The 22,202-nt window shown below is 43.1% G+C and overlaps 1 protein-coding gene across 2 annotated transcripts in view; it reads left to right on the top strand.

The window, feature by feature from the left end:
* Window positions 1-22,202, top strand: part of FIRRM (FIGNL1 interacting regulator of recombination and mitosis) — a 207,558-nt gene that overhangs the window by 105,447 nt on the left and 79,909 nt on the right. The window contains exons 11-15 of one of the 2 annotated variants that reach the window (XM_088460534.1): window positions 22-170; window positions 3,591-3,720; window positions 10,677-10,752; window positions 10,948-11,030; window positions 11,131-11,182. In XM_088460534.1, coding sequence (XP_088316660.1) covers window positions 22-170; window positions 3,591-3,720; window positions 10,677-10,752; window positions 10,948-11,030; window positions 11,131-11,182 — 490 coding nt within the window. Of the gene's footprint in view, window positions 1-21; window positions 171-3,590; window positions 3,721-10,676; window positions 10,855-10,947; window positions 11,031-11,130; window positions 11,183-22,202 lie in introns of both variants that reach the window. The other variant, XM_088460533.1, reaches the window with a different exon arrangement.

Genomic DNA, 22,202 nt, shown 5'->3' with positions numbered 1-22,202 from the left:
TTTTTTTTTTCTTGTTTCCAGCCATTTTCCACCAAGTCTATCTGCAGTTTCCATCTCTGACAGTTATAAAAGTGAAATAGCCAGTGTGTTTCTGGTGGTTGTAGAAGCTTTTATTCTCCAACTTCTGTCCTTCAGGCCGTTTATGAAGGTGGTTTTGAGTGAATTCCAAGGTATGATTGCTACAGTAACCAGGCTGGTCTAAATCAGAATAAAATATATAAATAACTGTGCATCTTCAAGTTATTTCCTACTCTTAATAGAAGGTGCCATCTATTACAAAAACTGTGCTCTGTTTGCATTTTCCAGTATTGTAAAACATAGTGAATCTGTTTTTGTTTGTTTCAAATTGTATATTTTAGCTGCTATATATGTAAAGGTAGGTATAGAGTAGATATTGAAAGTATTATTAAGTTTTATTTGTAATCATTGTTGGACTGGAGTGTATACCAGTAATTCTAGGTATACAAATCAGAGTTGGCTCTTTTTTTCTTTTCTTTTTTTTTTGTCATGCATTTGCAATTACTGTTTTAATAATGTTGATACTTCAAAGGATTTTAAATGTGGTGTTTTTAACCTTTTTTTTGACTAAAATATTAATGGAAAAATGTATAACAGGCCTCTGTTTCTGACGACACCATACTGTCACGTAGTAGTTTAATTGCATATTTCCAAATAGAATGTTTTCAGTTAGGCCAATTTCCCAATGGCTTTTGTAGTGGAAGCAACAGAATTGTATATACTAATTGCTGTTGGTCTGATTAACTAACTTATCAAAAGTGAAGTCTATTTGTAGATTCTATAGGTGGCAACGGTGTATGATGGAGGTTAATCTACTCGGTAGATCACTTAAACAGGTATTATGCTTATTAACCAGACAAAACGGGTTTAGCGGGTGAAACAGGGTTAATACAGCAAATATGAGGTATACAATGCAGTATCTGATATGTGCACTAGATCCAGCCAGGAACATATAGGGTAGCGCAGATGGCTTGTGACAGGTGGGAGCACACATGTCACGGTTGGTGTTTGAGAGTTACCTGACTCAGATGTTGACCTGGATTCAGCAGAGACCGGCTTGACTGGAACCATGGATGACGTAAATAGCTCTATTTGCATATGAATTGTATGGCAGTGAGAACTGTCTGATGATAAATGCCAAGAACAGGAAACTTGTAACGTTGGAGTGGAACCAGTAGAAAACTTGGAGGAACCGGACTGGGACTGGCAGGAAGGCTTATTGAGCTGGACAAGTACCAGTAGATAGGCTTGCAGAATTGGATTGGGAACAAGTAGATAATTTGGATGAACCGGACTGGGACCGGCAGGAAGGCTTGCTGAGCTGGACGGGGTACCAGTAGGTGGGCTTGCAGAATTGGAATGAGAACCAGTAGATAGGCTTGCTGAATTGGACTGAGAACCAGTAGGATTTCCGGATGCGCTAGGTATAGCTATCAGCAGGATTACTGGATGAACTTGGCTGGGAACCAGCAGGATTACTGAATGTGCCAGGTGTAGCTGCCAGCAGGATTACTGGATGAACTGGTCTAGGAACCAGCAGGATCTCCGGATGTGCTAGATATAGCTGCCAGCAGGGTTACTGGATGAACTGGTCTGGGAACCAGCAGGAGCCTGGGATACTCTTGTACACAGGAAGACAGAAGTAGCACGATCTGTACACCACGGTAAGTAACGAGATGCTCAGGCCCTGAATGCTATCAGAGGAGGATTGTTATACCCTGGGTCTAGCAGGAATGGGTGGTTTCGTTCAGGTGGTCTGGCAGAAGCACTCTGAGTGGTGGAGGGCACAACAGGCAGAGGAAGCAATTATATCAGCAGTACTGAGAGTCAGAACTACACCTGCAATTTCAATGAAGGCTAGCAGTGTTCACAGGCAAAAAAGGGCCCAGGTGAATAATCACTGTTGAAAGGTTAACATAGTCCAAATGTATACACTGAAGTGTTGCAGCCAGCATGATTAGAGCAGATCTCCCAGGCAAATTGCATATACAGATCCACGGGACAGTTGGCAGGGGTATGCCTCAAGGGAGAAAGGTGAAAAAGTAGCCAGGGTCGTGACAACACATCTGTGATTGTACATACAGTGGTGGTGCAGTGGAACTGACGGGTCTGTAGCCTGTGTAACGCTATCTCTATGCTAAGTATAGTCTGGAGACTCTTGGGCAATTGCTTCCAGCTTGGAACACGCTACATTTGTGCAGTAACATACAAGGGTCAGAGGTCACACCTCTGCAGTACTAGGTTTTAGTGTCCCGGTGTAGAGACAGCGCAGGGCATACTATTAGACCTGATTTCACTCAAAGTAGCTAGAACCTTGGTGACACATTCATAGAAAAATACAGGTGGTGCTGCTATATGTGTAATAAGAACAAAAAAAATACAATATATAAATGTAATTTATAATAAAATCTACAAAATGTATTCTCCTGGGAATATAAAATACAGCATATATAGGGCCTGATTCAGACCCACTCGCGAGCGGCTGTCCGCTCGCAAGTGGGTCGATGTTATGGACTGAGCATGCGCACGGCGGAGGGAGCTCCGTCGTGCGCATGCGACAGACGCGACGAGCGAAGGAAAGTCCTTCGCTCGTTGTGTCCGATCAAAGGGGGCGTGCTGTCAATGTTGATTGACAGCACGCCCCCTTTGGTGGGCGTGCCGGGGGCATGCCTCCCTGACGGGGGCGTTCCCACGGGAACACCTCCCGTCAGAAGCCGGCCCACTGACATCACTAGTGATGTCAGTGGGAGTGATTTTGGCTCTGATAGAGCCAAAATCACTCCGGAGCTTGCGGTTGAAAACCTCAACCGCAGGCTCCGGCTCGCAATTTCGATGGTCTCGACCATCGCGGCCATCACAAAGCACGCTCGTATAGCCTGTGGGTGGTGACCCACAGCTATACGAGCGTCCAGGAGGACGCTCCATGAAAATGGAGCCCGGCCCTCATTCAGAGCGTGCGCTCTGCTCAGAGCGTGCGCTCTGCTCAGAGTGTACGGCTCTGAATGAGGGCCATAATTTGCAAAGATGCACATCAAACAACATATACAAGGATTCACAGGTGAATAGTATATATTAAACCTGGTATATTAATCAAGAAAATATATAAACACTGTAGCTGGCTATAGTGCAAGTCTCTCAATAGAAAACAATGTTGCCAAGTTGTAAAGTAGAGTAGTAGTATGCAAAGAAGCTCTCAAATGGATTCAATCAGCATATTGAACGATACAAATCGTGGGGGCTTTAGAAAATCCTTGTTTGGCTGATTAACCATAATTCTACTTTGTACATTTTCTGATAGAAGCTCCTGTCATATAATATAGTGCAGAATAAGTTAGGGTTTTGTCATGCCGTCTGTTCTCCTGTATAAAGTGACAGGTGCTGTTCAATTATAGATTTGCAATCAATCCGCGAATAGCCCCAAGACAGCAGTTAACACTTGTTTCTGCTTGCTCCCTTGGAGGTGTGAACAGACCGCGTGACACAACTCACGACTGATTGAATCTGCCCCTCTGTGTGAGAGTGAGAGAGACTGTTTTCAGTGAACATTATCTATTTTATATGTTTCTATGCAGAGCTTCCATGTGAACAATTATTCCCACATTGTTTACTTCTCATAAACATACTGGATAAGCTTCCAACCTTGCCTGAAGATGAGCAGATTTTGTGGTGCTCAGGCAGCAAATCTTCAGATAAAAACCCAAGGTAAGAATGATTATCATTGCAATTTAAAACATACATGTACAGACCATATTTGTTCCTCTTTTCATCTGAGTAATACTGACTCTAGGATTTGAGGGAGAGGTCGAGGAGTACGCACTAAAATAGTTAATGGCTAAAACTTCCCCTTCCTTATATACCCTTCCATTCCCCTAGCTCCTCAGTTATTTATTTAGTGCGTGAAGGAAGGCACAAAGTAATAGGGCTTAGGATTTTGTTTTTATTTGTAGCCTATTTGTTACTTATTGGGTGTCTGAATCCCCTATCAAACTAGGTAGGACTGGGCATTATACTAGTGGCAGTTACCAGCGTCTGTTCCCCCCTGCCGCATCCCTCTCCTGGGCTCCGGAAGAGGGTCCCCACACCTGTGGGTGCTTAGGACCTTGTAAATGTGCCCATGAGGCGCCCCACTATTGAGTATACCCCCTTTGTCGATACTCGTAGCTGGTTAAATCGCAGCGCCTCCTGCAGAGTGCAGCCCTGGTGGCCGAGCGGCGATGGTGTAGGAACTACAGTGTTCTATAAGACCACCGGTTTCCTCTCAGTGGGGCCCAGAGCTTAAGTAACTAGCAGCTTACATGCAGAAGATCCGGAGCTGTTTGCCTCATGGCAGCAGCCATCTTGCCCAAACTTTCAGAAGCTGGTGGGTAGAGCTTCCAGATCAAGTGACCGCTGTCTGCTTCCCGGGCTATATTCAAAACCCAGCTGAAGACTGTTCCACTCTGCTGGGTCTGGAGGAGTGTGGTATTGAAAAACACCTGGAACTTAAAAGTTTGGTTATCTGTTTATATATTGTTTAGTTAGGGTTATTTTATTTTATTATGTTTCTTTTTTGTTTCTTTTCTTTATTTAATCACTTAATTAAGCAATTACACTTTTTGTTTTCCTATTTTTTGGTTTAAAGTGCTATTTACAAAAAAAAAAAAAAAAGAGGACAAACACATTTTTTCTTTTGCTTGGTTTAATTAAAAAAAAAAATCGGGAAAGAAACCAGACGCAGGTTTTTGATCTCTGTGGGTCATCACTAGTGGTAAATGTCTGCAAAGGGAGACAGACCCCCCCAAAACTTAGAAGTAGACTGTGAATCTGATGCATTATACATGTTTATAAATTGAGTAAGGAACAGGAGGCCCTTTGTGCAGATTGTGAGGCTTAGGCGCTTAGTCCGCGCTCGTCGAGGGATGCTCCGGCAGAGGAAGTGTTGGCTGCATGGGCGATGGTAATGGCCCAGTTCATTGCCGTTTTAGCCAAGGAAGTGCGGGATGTTTGCAGCCAGGCTAATGTAGGTACTTCAATTCCTTTAACTTTCAAGCATGTTTGAGTCCTCTTCCTTTGAGATAGTCTGTAATCCTGTAGATACAGGTTTGCCTATGCAAATGGATAGACTCTCTAAAGTTTGTTCATTATAAGCAACCATGGGCTCGGCTGGCGCCTGTAAACACTAGCCACTACAGACTACATTTCCAGGTGAATAGGATTCAGAGGCATCCTCTGCGGAGGAAGGGAGGTGGATCAGGAATGGCTACACCATTCCACTTGGGGGGATAGTTCTTCTGATAGTCTGGGAGTTACTGAACTTATCCAGGCCATCCGCCTCAGAAGCTCCCACAGGGATATTCAAGAGAAAAAATAAACCAGTTTTAATCTTTCCTTCATATGTGCAATTCTCAGATTTGGACGAAGCCTGGTCTAAACCAGATAAACTGTTCAAGCAGGGTCTAAGTTTTTACTTATCCCTTTGCTGATAAGGATACAGCACCATGGGAGGTACCTCCAACAGTGGACGCCCCAATCGCCCATTTAGCCAAGCCTACAATTCCTCCAACAACTACTGCGACCGCATTAAAAGATCCTTTGGACCATAAGTGCAAATCCTTACTTAAATCCTTGTTTTCCTTGACCGGTACTACCCTGCGTTCTGATTGGCAGGAGCCTGGGCTACCAAGGCCATAGAGGTTTGGTCCGATCAATTAGCAGAGACTATTCAATCAGGAGCAGACCATTGGACCTTCTAGCCCTAGAAGATAATCTGAAGCAGACTTTAATTTATGGAAGTCTGTGTCCGTAGACGCTATGGGGTAAATTTACTAGGAATCATGTAGGGTCCTAGATTGCCCAAGTTTAAACACGCACAGCATTGCAGAAACATGGGTGTATGTAATCATGTTTCCCACCCATGTTCCCTGTGATCCCCACAGTCACACCCCCGAACATGCACCTATCTCACATATCGGCGAGATATGTGCAGGCTGACTATATTGTTAAGCAAAGTGTTACTTTTTTTTTTTAAACGACGTAGGACCCCCCTTCCTGAGCATTACCAGCACCAGGCTCTTTGAGCCAGCGCTGGTTCACAAAATACAGGGGACAAAAAAAAGTATGGGTTTTTTGTTATTCATGAACCAGCGCCGGGCTCTTGACACTGATTGTAATAATACGGGGTGGAAATGGTGTGGGTCCCACGTATTTTTACAAACCGCATCGGGCTCCACTAGCTGGGGTATAATGCCCCAGCAAGGGGACCTGTTTCATGGGGTCTCCCAGGCAAAGCATTCTCGCCCTCACACTAGTGAGCCCAGGACAGGGATCCCAGGGGAGGTGGAGACCCCTCCAGTAAAGAGGTCCCCCCTCTTCTGGGTAACCCAGGCCTCGGCTGAAACCTGGGGCTATCCTCCGCACCCCTGGCCAGTGGGTGCAAAGTTAATAGGGTTAATAATATTGTATAAACTAATATTTTCCTTTACAGGGGTCTAAAGATCCCAGCAACCCTCCACCCCCGCATGCCGATAATTGTGGAACTGATCGGCCTGTCTGTTACCCAATCAGCGGCCTGGCTGTCAATCAGTGGCCGGTTACTATAGTAGCAGCCACTGATTGGCTGGCGGCTCTACAAGAGCAGGAAACCTTGTGAGTCCTGTCACTTGCGGGGAAGAGCTGTATGTGTATCCACATACAACTCTTCTGTGTCCGGTATGGCTCTGGATTTTTTGGTTTGTAATTTTTATTGGCTGGGATGCTACTGCGCCAAGTGTTAGGTGAGTAGTTTTTTTTTTTTTTCCTTTCCCTCAAACAGCAGGATTCTAATGGGCAAGAGGACCGAACACTGGAGACAAGGTGAGTATAGTGTGAGTGTATGTGTACTGTGTTTATTTTAATATTTCTTTTACAGGAGAACTAAAGGCACCAGCGGGCTCTTAATGCCTCGCATGCTGGTAATTGTGGTGACATACATCAGTAGACGAGTAGGAACCAGGAGTCCTTTGGCAATGTCAGAGGCCGTCCAGATTATGGCGTGGGCAGAAAGATTTATAGTGGCAATTTTTATCCCGGTGGAAAACAACTGGGAAGCAAACTTTCTCAGTCGACACAAGGTTCACCCAGTAGAATAGTCCCTACATGAGGATATATTCGAAAGATTCCTGGACTGCACACCCTGAATATATATAATGGGAGGTGCTACCTGATGAGACTAATTGCAGGCACAGAAACAGACAAATCGCAGGTGCACAACTTCAAATTATTGATAATACATAAATGCAATAACATTTTGCAATCAATAGAGGTTTTTAGCATAATCATGGTTATGGGCCTACCCACCATATCCAGGTAACCTCTTTAGGGTAGGTTCCTAACATAAATACAATACAATAGGCTACGTATAAGGTGCGCAATACCTGCAGCCCCTATAGGCATAAAAAGAGAGTCTCACGAAACTCAGAATAATCAATGCAACAACAACATTATTGTGCCACCAGATGGCGCTGGATACACATATGAAAAAAATATTCTCTTTCGGCCCCAGTCCTTTTGTATGGTTTCAAGAAATCACGATGGGCTCCATATGATGCATATATGAAAAAAAACATATAATAAAGAAACTCCTTAATGGCGATGTATACATAGTCTTCATCTACGTTTTGATCAAGTTGTGATAAATATTTGCGTACCAAACTCACATAAAAAAATGTGAGTATATGCGTATCTGGGTATCTTTGTCTTCCCAACCTGTATATTCCCAATGGATCTATTTAAATAGGTGAAGACCAGCAAGGAAAAGTGCTGCGTACCTTACTCACATTCAGTGTACGCTGAAAATGCTCGTAATGGTTTCTTTCTAAGTATAATTCACTGTCCCATCATCTTGTCATCATCCAGCCATTCATTCTCGTAATGTAAAGGAGAAGGAGGATATATGTAGCCAAGCAGTAATTTATTACAAAGAACAAGACAAAAAACATAAAATAAAGGCTCACAACCTGATAAATTATAACAGTGGAGTCCAGAATCCACTGTCTCCTCCAGTCAGATCGCCAATCCAATAGTACAAAAATGAGTCCCGTAACCAACGCGTTTCGATCTGTCCGTTTTGATCTTTTTCAAGGTATGTGGGACACTTCAATAGTAAGGTGCTTTAAGTACCCCTTACAATCATGCAAATAATTACCCATCCTAAATAGGCCATCCAATGTATTTATATACATCCTATCTAACAAAACATATATAATTCTTGGACAATCCACATTCCCAGGTACAGAGCTCCTCCTTCCTTGCGTAACCACATTCGGCGGGGACACTTCCGGAAGCTGCGTTCTCTAATGCTGCCTCGTGTCTTCTATTCCCGCCTTGTGTAGAGGGCCCACGTTTAATACATCTCCGGAACCTTTATTTTTTTCACTTGTATGTCCCGGCGGGCATATCGGAGAGTACAGCCCTGGCTTCCTGAACTACCGGAAGTAGTATCTTACATCCGTGACGTACCGCCGGTGTGTATAGGGGCGGGACGTTGAAACTGAATATGTCTTGGTATATGGTGTCCATATTGAAGCCCTGATATTAAACAGGGCCTTCTACAAATAAATAAAAGCAATTACTAGGGTTCAAATTCAGAGTGCAGGACCCCCCCCAAACTGGCCCAGCTAAGCCACCCCAGGGCACCGTCATAGTAAGAAAAGTGCAGTGTAAAAGATAGTTAAGAGCAGCCACAGCTGCATGTAAAGATTGAAAATAAAAAAGTGAAGTACATGTATATTAAACAAACAGTGAAGGGTTAAAATGTGTTATAAAAGAAAAATGTGTTATAATGCGGTGCCCTAAAACAGATCAACCAAAGCAATCCAGGGGGTCCCATGCCCCAAAAATTAACCAAAGTTGCACTACAGTAAATAACTTGTAGGACTTACCTAGAATTGTGCCTAATACCAGTGTGCATATACATTACCAGACTCCTTGCTTTTAAACCAATAAGGAAGGGTGCTAATCCAGACTGAGGGCGTTTCCTTTCCCTCTTATGTGCAATAAAGCACATTAAATGGAGTATATGGGAAAGATTCCTGGACTGCACACCCTGAATATATATAATGGGAGGTGCTACCTGATGAGACTAATTGCAGGCACAGAAACAGACAAATCTGGATTTGAACCATAGTATGTTAGGGACGTACCCTAAAGAGGTTACCTGGATATGGTGGGTAGGCCCATAACCTTGGCCATGATTATGCTAAAAACCTCTATTGATTGCAGTTATGTAGTTAATCAGGTTTTATGCATCCTTGATTTAGATTGGTTAGGGTGTTTAAGATGCCTTGTTTGCAATTAGTCCCATACACCTTGAGGACGATCCGTAGGAGCGGATCGAAACGTGTGGGTAAACGGGACAATTTCTTCTTTTACATGAACTTTACGGCAAGTATCATATGGAACAACTTTGCTGTTTATGGACTTTGGATTTCCGGACTACATTTATTCCACTTACAGGTCAATACCTTCCATATTGCAGTAATTATTTTATGTGTTTTATGTTTACATTATATATTAAAATGTATCATTTTTGACGCAGACTTCATTTTCCTTATTTGTGTATGGCATCACATATGAGGAGAATGGATTTCTGAAGTGTCTCTATGAAAATATGGCAGGCGTGCAAAGAAACCTTGATGAGCAACATTATATTACACTGCATGTAAGTAAGGGTACGCATCCATCATTGTTTTCTTCATTGGGCCGCTTGGCTATTTCCTCCTTGATATTTGGGAGCGGGACGACAAAGATACCTTTATATGATTACCCCCCATTTGCCATGTTGCAAGTTGGGGTACGCTATGGTCATATAGTTCTTGGGAATTGCTGTTTATTTGGAAGGGCCCTTATTATAGCGGTCTTTGTACTAAGAACTTTGTGTGTTTTATGTGTTTTTTTTTTTTTTTTTACATGGACTCTGTGGAGAATATCAGGACGGTCTGAACTCCTTATAAATGACCTATGCCTATGATTGAATATCACTCATTTTTATTCCTGTTTTCTTTCACAATCTATATATGTTTTATTATATCCAGCGCCATCCTATTCTCAGGTTTTTTTAGGGTTTATAACGTGCAGAAAAGTGTTGTCAGCTATTTTAATCAATGAAGGGTGATAAAAGCACTCTAGGTGCAAAAGCCTGTCCCTTTTAAAGACTTCTTGCAATCACATAAAGAGCCGAGTTGTCTCCCATTAAGGGGTGTATGCTTACTAGATTCCGTAAATTAGCAGCTTATCTGTGTAGAAGTTTGTGACAATCAGGTAAAATACCTTTTAATAGGGTGTATCTATTTGTCATTCTCCACTATTTCTTAAAAAGATGTTTAATGCTCCTATGTTTTTCTTAATTGAGTACTATGTGCCACACTAATGTTCCAATTCCTTTTTTCTTGAAGTTTCGTTTGACTATGTTGTAGCACCCCCTATGTTATAATATATTGGGAAAGGGAAATCAAAATTCCTCCTAAAATTGTTTTCCTCCCAACTATATTTATACATTAGGGTACAGATAGTTAAATTTACATATGATCTGTATATTTACCGATGTGGTTGGGTTCCTTTGTGTATTGTGTCTAGTAATTAAGAAAAAAGAGTTCTCAAAATATAAACAATTTTGTAATACAATATATACTTTTTTGTTTTAGAATGTCTGTATTTACAGCTATATTCCGGAGCTTTGCAGTATGCTCTCCTGAAATCTCTCTTCCAGTAGTTATGAAGGTAAAGGGACAAATCCCACCGGATATTACGATTTATCAATATATCTACACTCACCTTTGTACCTATGTTGTATTACTACCGCCAGCATGCTTTTCTGAATTGGTGAGTCTGAGAATATGTAACATATCGGAATAATGAGAAATATTTAATGTATAACTAAAAATATTAGTAAATACAACTGTTTTTCTGTTATAGGAGAGCTCTCTGTTGAATGCTGTTTTAAGTTACAGAATGGTGGAGTCTCTTCTGGCAGTTGATACATGGTGTTTCTTGGCACGGTAGGATATAAGGAATCTCTTTTGTATATTTGAAGTAAAGCTGCAGATGTACAAGATATTAGTTGTTAATTGTTACTTTTCAATATTTTTATATATTCAGATATGGAACTGCAGAACTGTGTGCGCACCATGTTAAGATTATAGTTCACATGGTAAGTCATTCAGAGCTGACCATCTCAGCAGGTGTTCAGTACTGATAAATGTGTAATAATAAATACATGCAAATGCTCTACAATTCCCTACATAAAAATAGCGAACTATAATTTAAATAATATAATAATACTATGCTAAGGCTACTATATCATAAATTATACGAGTTGGGGCCTAAAGAATCTAATTTATAGCTGCCATTTAAGATGGAATTTATTTATGTCCAGCTCTTCCGTCCACTTAAGTAATTTCTCAGTTTCTGTTTAGCTAACTGAATGTTCTATTAAGATCTGACTTAGAGTTGTATGCTGGTCCATTGCAGTATTCATGTCAGTCTCCCTGATGAAGTCAGAGTATAATGAATTGCATCAAAGATCTGTCTATCCATACACACACATTAAACCACTCTCCACCTATCTGGGGTGCCAGAAGGATGTGACCACATTATTTAATCAAACTGTATTCTATGCAAAAGCAGGCAATGTTAGTTCCACATATTGCAATATATGTTAAGATGGACAACTGCATCTCCCTTTATGGTCAGTCTTACTTTGTCCCTCAGATATTTAAACATTTCAATTGATCTTCTGCCTTCCACATTAGATATAATATTTTATGGGAGTTGTGGCTATTTAAATCACATACCACTAGGTGCTTGAAAATGTCCTGTGGTAATATATTGGTTATGGGTTTTGACCTTTTTCAAGACTCACAACAATATAAAATTTTCTCAGAGCAGGCTCAAAACAGCATCTCTGTGGGAAAAAGCTACAGTGTCTAGTTGTGGGATAGCTGAAACGTAGACACTGTATTTTTTTTCTTGTGGTGATATGAGATTAAAATAATTGTTTGACCATGGTGAGTGCCCTTATATATTTTCAATTTGAAATCCTCATGCTAGTGGAAGTAATTGAGGCTGCACCTCCAAAGATGTCTTCATGGTGAATACTGGATAATGCTCTTGGTACAAGTATCCGCAACTAGTTTTATGAGCAGCACAAAAATAAACAAAACAAAAGTAAATTTTGGCCTGTCTGGCACTAACTAAACAACTTATACCATCTCTGAGTGGAAGGACCCAACGACCCTCTCACAAAACAGAAGTCTTTAGCACAGCACTTACATTCAGTAATCACGGTGTCTCTCAACAGGTCTCTGTCCTGTTCCCCAGGCAGTGAGAGAGCAGGTGGTCTGGTAATCAAGGCGGCTAGTTAATTTACCAGACAGAAGCTAAAAACCTGGGGCATTTAGTTCTCCCCTTGACAACCTTTCCAGTGTTTTTGTCACAGTGATATATATTTCTTATTCTGGGTCCATAGGGCTCCACAAGGAGACGATGGGGTGTAGGTGGTACTTGGAGGACCGGACACCAACAGCAAAGTTTTTTGTTTTTTTTTTATCTCAGGATGCTCCCTCTATACCCCGCCCACAGCCTGAAGGCAACTCCGTTTCTTTGGTGTCCGGCAGGAGCTGGCAGGACAGTAGGTCTTCTTTTAAGCAGCCCAAGCTTTATTTTATGATTTATTTTTATTTTTTTACTATAGAGCAAGCAGTGCTAGACAGTCCTCAATACATCTGCACTGCTGCTCCATCACCCCTCTGCGGCGCCGTGACTCCAGCCATCGGCTAGGTACTGTCGGCGGGGCTCCAGATGGACCTAGCTAGCAGGGCTCCTCGGACCCCAGATTGCAGCCGGGACTCAAGGGGACAGCTAACGCCAGGGACCCGGTGGTTGATATCTGCATAGGGGAGATGGTCCTCTCCCTGCGGCCCCTCCCCCAGCTCAGGGCGCCATTCCACTGCTGTCTTGCCGTCCCTGAGCTGCTCCTCCCTCACCCTTTGCCCCCTCAGAGACTCAACGGCAGCCATTTTCTGCATTAGCTTCAGGTCTCCGAGAAGGTTGGGTCCAGTCTCCCTGTATACCTCTCCTAGGAGCCAGGTTATACAGCGCTATTTCCTACCAGCCACTTCGGTCTGTGTAGTTGAATTTAGTGCCCACTGCAGTTATATTGTATTCTCTGCATTGTATGTTACTTGTGCTAGCGCTGCTGTCTGTTTATTTTTTCCTCAACTGTCAGCTTATACCTTTCCCTTTCTTTCATTTATAACCCTGGAATACTGAGGTATAGGGGGTTCACTGTACCTCACCTCTACCTGTATTTATGAGGGATGTCACACTGTATATCTGTTGCGCACTACACTGTGCCATATTGTACAAATATCTGTGTTGCTCACTGTACTGTGCCAGATTGTGTGCTATGTTATCCTTGCAGCTATATCTAGCAAAGGCAGGAATAACAAGCAGGCTACTGCTCCCACTCTAGTTTCTTGTAAGTCCTGTTTAGCAGGTTTAGCTTCAGAGTATCTCATTCAAAATGGTCTATGTGCATCTTGTTATACGGCACCTGGCCCATCGGCCCCTACAACCTCTTCTCAGGACCCACCCATGGCTGCTTTTTCACAGGTGTTACCACCTACGGTCCCTGTGGTAGCTCCCCCTATGGGATGGCCACAGCAGGTACTCCCTGCAAATCCTTTGCCTCCTCCATGGGTAGACATACTTTCTACCTCAGTGCAGAGTCTGGCAGCTACCTCTACAGCCTTTCAACAAATGTTGCAGAAGGAGAGACCCTTACCTAGTAAACCTACTAAGCGTGCTGTGATATCTTTCCAGTCCACCCAGCTATCAGATTCTGAATTATGATCTGGGGAGGCAGAAGATGCCGACCTCTCTCACACTGACTCCCTCTCCGGAGAGTAGGAGCCCCCTTCCAAATTGAATATGCGTGCACTTGTGAGAGCTGTAAAATCAATTCTTCAAATAGAAGATATAGATCCCACTCCTAAGGCAAAAGAGCCACTCTTTAAGCAACTGAAGGTAGTTTTGCTAGAGTTTCCTCACTCTGATCAGCTATCTGATCTAATGAGTGAAGCATGGAATATGCCAAATAAAAAGTTTCAGCTGCCTAAACGCTTGATTTCTTTTTACCCTCTTCCAGCTACTGAATGCACTAAATGGGAAGTTTCCCCTGCAGTGGATTCCCACGTGACAAGCCTGGTTAAGAACGCTACCTTACCTATCCATACAGCAACCTCCTTAAAGGAGACTATGGATAGAAGGAATGAAGCTTGCCTGAAGTCTATATACTTTCTTACAGGAGCTGTTAATTGTCTTGCCAGGGCTACGGGTCGGGTGGAAAAATCCATTAAGAGTTGGGTAGAGGCCCTAGAAGAGACATTTCCATCTGATGCTTCGCAGGAACAGCTGTAATACATCTCTCGCATTAGGCATGCAGCCTCCTATTTAGGAGAAGCGGCTTTGGATACTGGTTTCCTAGCTTCCAAGGCATCTGCTACTTACATGGTAGCCCACCGTAGCTTTTGGCTTCGCTCATGGAAGGCAGACTCTGGCTCTAAAAAGCTTTTGAGTCTGCCTTACTCTGGGGAGTTCCTGTTTTGCCCTGAATTGGACAAGATTGTGACTACCTTGGCAGCTTCTAAGGCGGTGTTCTCTTCCTCTGCAGCTATTACAAAGCCTCGAATATCATCCTTTCGGTCCTTTCGTCCCCAGCGGAAAGCTAAAAGACAGTCCTTTCCACAGCTGTCGGCATCCACAAAGGCCTCCAAGCCTAGGAACAAACAGGTCTGGGCTACTAGACATCCACCTACCAAATCTGAGAACAAGCCTTCAGCCTGACTGGGTGGGAGGACGACTTCTTCAGTTCACCCAGTTCTGATGTCAGACCACCACAGACCCTGGGCAGAGGAAGTGATCTCCCACGGACATGCCCTCTCATTCCTGAGGCTGCCCCCCTAGCCCCCACTAATCTGTTAGAGAAACTGAAATGTTTCTTACCCTTGACATCCAGGCACTTTACACCAATATTCCACATGAGGCATTGATCTCTGCGGTCAAGAAAATACTGGATGGCGATATTCATACCTCTGAGGAACAACGTGATTTATCATTAAAATGTATGTTTTATTATTACACATAATTTTATTTTTGACTCCACCCACTATTTACAAATTCACGGAGTGGTCATTGGCACCCGATTCGCTCCGAGCCTCGCCAATATTTATATGGGCGCATTTGAAGATCTACATATATGGGATGGACCAGCCGGAGCGTGTCTGGTGTTCTATGGCCAGTATATAGATGATGTATTTTTTATTTGGGATGGGGATATTATTTCAGCTACTCACTTTACTGACTTTTTGAACACTAACACAATTAATCTAAAATTGACTTCACATTTTAGTCACTTTTTTATAGATTTTTTGGATGTCACGTTATCAGTTGCTGATGATAAAATCGTCTCGACTCTTTACACAAAAAATGTAGACTGTAGCTCTTATCTACACTACACCAGCGGACATCATCGCCCGTGGGTCCAAAACATCCCAAGAAGTCAAATAGGCAGGATCAGGCATAACTGTACCAGAGAAGATGACTTTTACTTACATGCTAATAAATTGAAGGACAATTTTCTGGATAGAGGCTATCCCCTAGGATTGATAGAAAATGCAAAAATTCATGCTAAAACAACTCCTAAATCCAAACTTGTACAGAGTATAGACTCGTATAATAGTAATGGTACTGCTAAACCTGATGAGAAATCAGACTGTCTTCGGGAGAAAAAAACAACTGAACTGACAAACAAATATGAGGAAGTAAAAATAATAAAAAAAGATACTACTTTATTTGCTTCTCAATTTAATAATGAATCCAGACAGATTAGCTCCATCATTAATAAAGATTACAAAATTTTACATTGTGATCCAGTACTCTAACATCATTGCACCAAAACCTAGTCTAGTCTTCAAAAAGAATATTTTTTTTTTTTTAGCCCCAAGTGCTTTTAGTAGCAATACAAATGCACTGGGGAGAACTGATACCTAAGAAACCAAAAGGTTGTTACACTTGTAATTACACAAGGTGTCTAACTTGTAGATATATTGTTAATAAAAGTAAACAAGTAACATCAGTTATTTCAGGTGCCACTTTTGAAATGAACACATTCATTAATTGTGATTCCTCATATGTCTTATATGTATAAAGTTGTAGCTGTCCCATACAGTATGTGGGTCGTACAACACGTACCTTGAAAGAACACTTTTGCGAACACAGGTTGAATATAATGAAAGGTCTGGAGACACATAGTGTCTCCAGGCACTTCTCTGAGGTTCACCAAAATAACCCTGATTGCCTAAAAGTTATGGGGATAGAGACTATAAGAAAAACCTTGAGGTGGTGACAGATACAAGAAGTTATGTGAAGCTGAATCCAAATGGATTTTCAGACTACAATCACTATCCCCAGATGATTTAATGAAGCATTGGAGTTCTATGAATAGTTGGTCGGTTGGGGATGCAGGGTGGGCTATCATCGCTCCATATGTACTGTCTGGTCAATGGACCGGTCATGACCCACCCTACCTATATTCCTGTCTCTGTACTATGCTTCTTCTTCTGAGGAATACTCTCCCCATCTATATAATATTTCCATTCATATATGCTTTTCTCCTTATATGTGTCTCTGTCCTTGAATCAACGATATAATATTAACCTTATTTCGTTGACATTATTTCTTCTGCTGTCAAAATATTTTGCTTTAGCTCTGTTTCTGTGTTTATGATTCTTCTAGCCTCATCATGTATGGGGATCTAACCTGTACTGGTAGTATTAAATTATTATTTATCTGTTTCATGGTTTAAGCTCTTGGACTTCCATGGGGTTGAATATTGACATATCTTCACTAACTAATGAGATGGATTGAGTTATTATAATATAACACTTCATTGTTCATATTGACATTTGTATGTATATTTGTGAGTCGTTCTCTCTATAATTGATTTATTATTATGTGAAGAGCTGGTAAAAATAATAATAAAAATGAAGACAATTAGAAAAATAAAAATATTAATAATGATATATAATAATACCCTAAAAATAATTAAACTTGTTAGCTCTTAAATATTTCTCCTTTTCCTCTCCTCATATAAAGCCTAAATGATTGATTTGTAGGTTGCTTTTAGAGTAATATATTTATGTAGTGTGGTATTCACACTAGAAATGCAATATGAACCGGACATACAATTATAGTTTTACTATTTATAATATATTTTTATTTATGTAATTTATTACTAATTTGATAAATATCACTGTTATATTTTTTGTTGGGACATTAGGCTAATAATGTTATGATATATATTATATTATACATATATTATTATTATAAGTATATGTGATTTCTTTATTATATGATGTCAAATAATTGTCCTAATATGTATATGAGATTTTCATATCGTATATTTCTTTATAAACTGATACTCCTTTTTAACTGTGTTCAAAATAATTATTATGTCTTCAGAACAAATTAAATCACTTAAATTTACCTTTGCTAAATACAAAGACAAACCATTAATGGTTAAAAGTGATTGTTTAATTATCCAATGACTTTCACTCTGATACTACTTATATGGCCAAAACAAACAAATGAGAACAATCCAGCTTGAAAAAGGCTTAATAAATGTGGTATTTATTATGTGTTCCAGTATAGCTATGTTGATGAGCTAATAGAAGAGATATATATGACCATTATATTTGTATGTTTTTGCTAATTGTCTATTACTCATTATTAACCATCATTTAAGGTGCATTAAATTAAATTTTATATTAATTTTATATGTGTTATCACATTATGTCCCAACATAAGTATTAGAGCACAGTTTATCTGTTTTTTGTTGCAGCCCCCCTAGCAGTTCTTTTGCATAGGCCCTCCATCAGACCCAGGCAAAGCCCTGCTCCTCCAGAAGGCCATTCAGTCCTTGCTGCTCTCGGGGGTAATAATTCTGGTCCTCTCATAACAGCGAGGGAAGGGTTATTATTCTACCCTTTTCTTTTTTGTTGGTTCAGAAGCCCAACGGGTCTCATTGGCTTATCCTCAACCTCAGGTCTCTGAACAAATTTATCAGGGTGCCCAGGTTTTGTATGGAAACCCTACGTTCTATTGTCCTGGCTATGGAGCCTGGAGACTTTATGGTGTCTCTGGACATTCAGGATGCTTACCTACATGTACCTATAGAACCCTCTCATCAGCGATATCTCCTGTTTGCTGTCCTACAGCAACATTACCAATTTCAAGCACTGCCTTTTTGGCTTTCTACAGCTCCTCAGGTCTTTACCACCTTCATGGCCATTATGGCAGCCTATCTTCGTCGTCAGGGGATCAGACTGCTACCATACTTGGATGATCTCTTGCTCTTAGCAAGCTCTCCAGAGATTCTTCACTTCCATCTACAAATAGCCAATTGCCTTTCTACAAATGCACGGTTGGCTGGCTGATCAACTGGAAAGTCTTCCCTGACCCCTTCTCAAAGAATGGTACATCTGGGAGCCTTCCTGGACTCTCAGGTGAAGAGAATCTTCCTGACAGCAGACAAAATCTTTGCACTACAGCACTGAGGGCCTGATTCAGAGCCGTTCCTAAGCAGCCGCTCGTTCGCTCTGAGCGATGTTCACACTACTGCGCATGCGTATGGGTCGTAATGCGCATGCGCAAACCAGTCATTGCGGTCGGAAATTATGCGCTCGCAAAACAGCGAGGGGCTGCTAATGTGATTGACAGAATGTACCGTTTGTGGGTGGTAACAGAGGAAGGTGCTTGAAAACGGGGAGTGGAGATCCGAATGCAGGCGTGCCAAACGTTCAAAAGGGCGTTTAATGGGAGTGCACAATTAGTAAAGGAGCGTCATTGACCACGTCACTTGGTTGTCTTTTAACCTGAACTGCTCGCAGTGATAGCGGTAAGAAAAACCTACCACAAGCACTGCGAGCAGTTCAGATGCCTTTCGATGTACCCGATTAATCTAATAAATACCGGAGATGACGTGTGTTGCGAACGGCAAAGGGGCGTCTTTACAAAATAGCGGGCGCATTTTTCGTTCGCTCGCTCAGACATAGAGGCGTCAACAAACCGCAAAGAGCGAGCGCTCAATTTAAATAGCCGGCCCCTTTTTTGGAACGACCGTCCGCAAATAGCGTCCGGCTCTGAATCAGGCCCTGAGTGCGCAGGTTACTCCACAGTCGCTGAGTGTCAGTTCACCCTGCAATGCGGACCTTGAGATCCATGGTGTCCACCTTCGATATGGTGGAGTTCGCTCAGTTTCATTCCAGGCTCTCGGGGGTAATAATTCTGGTCCTCGGACAACACCTGACCCTCTCCAGGTGGAATGGGCTGCCCCATCTGCTCAGATCCCAGACGATGGGCCTCTCTCCGGAGGTTCGCCTGTCCCTATCCTGGTCGCTACAGACATCCCACTTAAACGAGGGCCGCCCCTTTTGGATCCCGGTCTGGGCACTCCTCACCATGGATGCAAACCTCTGTCGGTGAGGCGCAGTTACCGGCCAGCACTCCTTCCAAGGATGCTGGACTCAAGCCAAGGCAATCTTGCCTATCAACATCCCGGAACTCCGAGCCTTCTACAGAGCCCTCACTCTGGCTCAGGATATTCTTCAGGGCTGGCCAGTACAAGTACAGTTCAACAACGCCATGGCAGTGGCCTACCTCAATCACCAAGGAGGCACTCTAAGTCAGCAATGGCAGAACTGTCCTGCATTCTCACATGGGCCGAATGCCATGTCCGCAGTGTTTATCCCGGGGATTCTCAATTGAGAAGTGGATTTCCTCAGCCATCACGATGTGCATGCAGGGGAGCGGTCTCTACATCCAGAAGTCTTTCAGCTCCTGGTGGACAAATGGGGTCTACAGGATGTGGACTTCATGGCCTCCCGACACATCAAGCTTCCAGTGTATGGGGTCAGGACAAGGGACCCCGACACAGCCTTCGTGGATGCATTATCTGTGAGGTGGACCTTCCATTTGGCGTACTTCTTCCCTCCAGTCTCCCTTCTTCGTCGGGTTCTTCGGAAGTTTAAGCATGATCGGGGCACGGTAGCTCCGGCTTGGCCCAGGCGCCATTGCTACTCCGATCTTCAAAGTCTCTCCATAGACACTCCTCTCCAACTTCCCCTACGACCGGACCTGTTGTCTCAGGGTCCCTGTCTACATCCGGACCTGGCCTGTCTGTCTTTAACGGCTTGGCTCTTGAGACATCTGTGATGTTCTGGGTTGTTTGTGGACCCGGGGTGGTAGCAGGAGCGAACACACAAGCAGATTTAAAAATAAAACTAGGATTTTTAATAAGTGCTTGAGTAGACCTATAATGGCAGTAAATAAAAGTCCAGGAATATATAAATGTGCACAAGAGTTCTGTGGTGGGAGTAGAAGGGTTAATGTCCAAGTAGAAATAATTAGAGCTGTCCAGGTGTGCAGGTAGTGAAACTGAAAATAATCAAGCCAGGTTTGCAGGTAGTGAACTGAAAATAATCAAGCCAGGTTTGCAGGTAGTGAACAGAAGCACAGGATGTCAGCAGGCTCAGGCACTCAGGTATGGGCAAGGGTGATGGAGGAAGCGGGGTAGTCCAGTGGGAGCTAGGAGCTGACAGGCAGACAGCGAATTCACAGGAACAGGTAAGCACAGAGAACTCCCTCTCAGCTAGGCTGAGATACACGTTGCACTGGCAAAGAAGGAAGGCACTGACCCTTCCTAAATACCCCATGCCGTGCTGTTACTGGCCGGAGGGAACATGTGACTCACCAGGATTGGCCAGCCGCATCACATGGCCAGAAGGCAAGATGGCGGCGCCCATGCCAAACGGAATGGAGACGCCGCCAGGCCTTACCAGCGCAGAGTGACAACAGGCCCGCACAACAACGCGCGCAGCCAAAGCCCCCCGCCAGACCCCAGCTCCGCCACCAGACAGCCCGCGCCACAATGACCTCACAGGTAACACTCGCCTAGCGCCATGCTGAAATACCCTGGCCGTGACAACATCTCTCCTAAGTTCTAAAGGGTTTTCTAGCTCTGTGGTCCAGATCATGCTCAGAGCGTGTAAACCGGCCTTTGCCCAGATTTATCACTGGGTGTGGCATACATATTTCCAGTGGCGTGCTACTAGAAATATTGACCCTCAAGTTTTTAGGGTTTCTAGAATCCTTGCATTTCTTTAAGCAGGATTGGATCTCAGACTACGCCTAGCCTCTCTGAAAGTGCATGTCTCTGCTCTGTCCATCTGGTTCCAGCGCAGGATTGCTCCTCTGCCAAATGTTCACACCTTCCTGCAGGTTGTTCTCCGTATGCAACCTCCCTTTGTCCCTCCTGTGGCTCCGTTGGAATTGCCAGTGGTTCTCCACGCACTTCAGTAACCTCCATTTGAACTCCTGGATTCAGTAGACGTTAAATGGCTCACTGCCAAGACTCTTTCTTCTGGCTATACCATCTTCCCATAAATTATCGGATTTAGGAGCGCTCTCCTGTCACTCCCCATTTCTGATGTTTCATCCGGACAGGGCTGTTCTTCGAACGCGCCCTGGCTTCCTTCCCTAGATGGTCTCTCATTTCCATCTTATTGTAGCAATTGATGTTCCGGCCTTTCAATCACCAGACCTCTCGGCAGATGAGGCCTCTTTGGATGTGGTCCGTGCTCTGAAGATCTACGTGGACTGTACTAGTTCCATCAGGAAAATGGACTCCCTCTTTGTCCTGTATGAATTCCACAAGAAGGGATGGCCAAACAGACTCTGACCAGATGTCTTCGCATAACTATCTGTCACAGACTTATACGCATGCTGGCCTTCCTCTGCCAGCTACAGTATCTGCTCATTCTACTTGTTCTGTGGGTCCGTCATTGGCAGCCCGCCATGGCGCGTCTGCCGAACAACTATGCAAGGCAGCCACGTGGTCTTTTGTCCTACACCTGTCTTAGATTCTATGCCTTTGATACTTTTGCCTCTCAGGATGCTTCCTTCGGGTGCTGGGTTCTCCTCTCAGCTCAGTAGCGTCCCTGCCCTTGAAAAACTGCTTTGGGACATCCCCATTGTCTCCCTGTGGAGCTCTATGGACCCTGAAGAAGAAACGTTTCATGTTTCAAAGTCTCAACGGCCTTGTCATCAGGGTG

This window comes from Taudactylus pleione, unplaced genomic scaffold (genome assembly GCF_031769625.1).
Source record: "Taudactylus pleione unplaced genomic scaffold, aTauple2 ptg000048l, whole genome shotgun sequence".
Lineage (NCBI taxonomy): Eukaryota > Metazoa > Chordata > Amphibia > Anura > Myobatrachidae > Taudactylus > Taudactylus pleione.
Note: the sequence above shows the minus strand (reverse complement) of the source record. Positions and strands in the feature narration are given on the sequence as shown.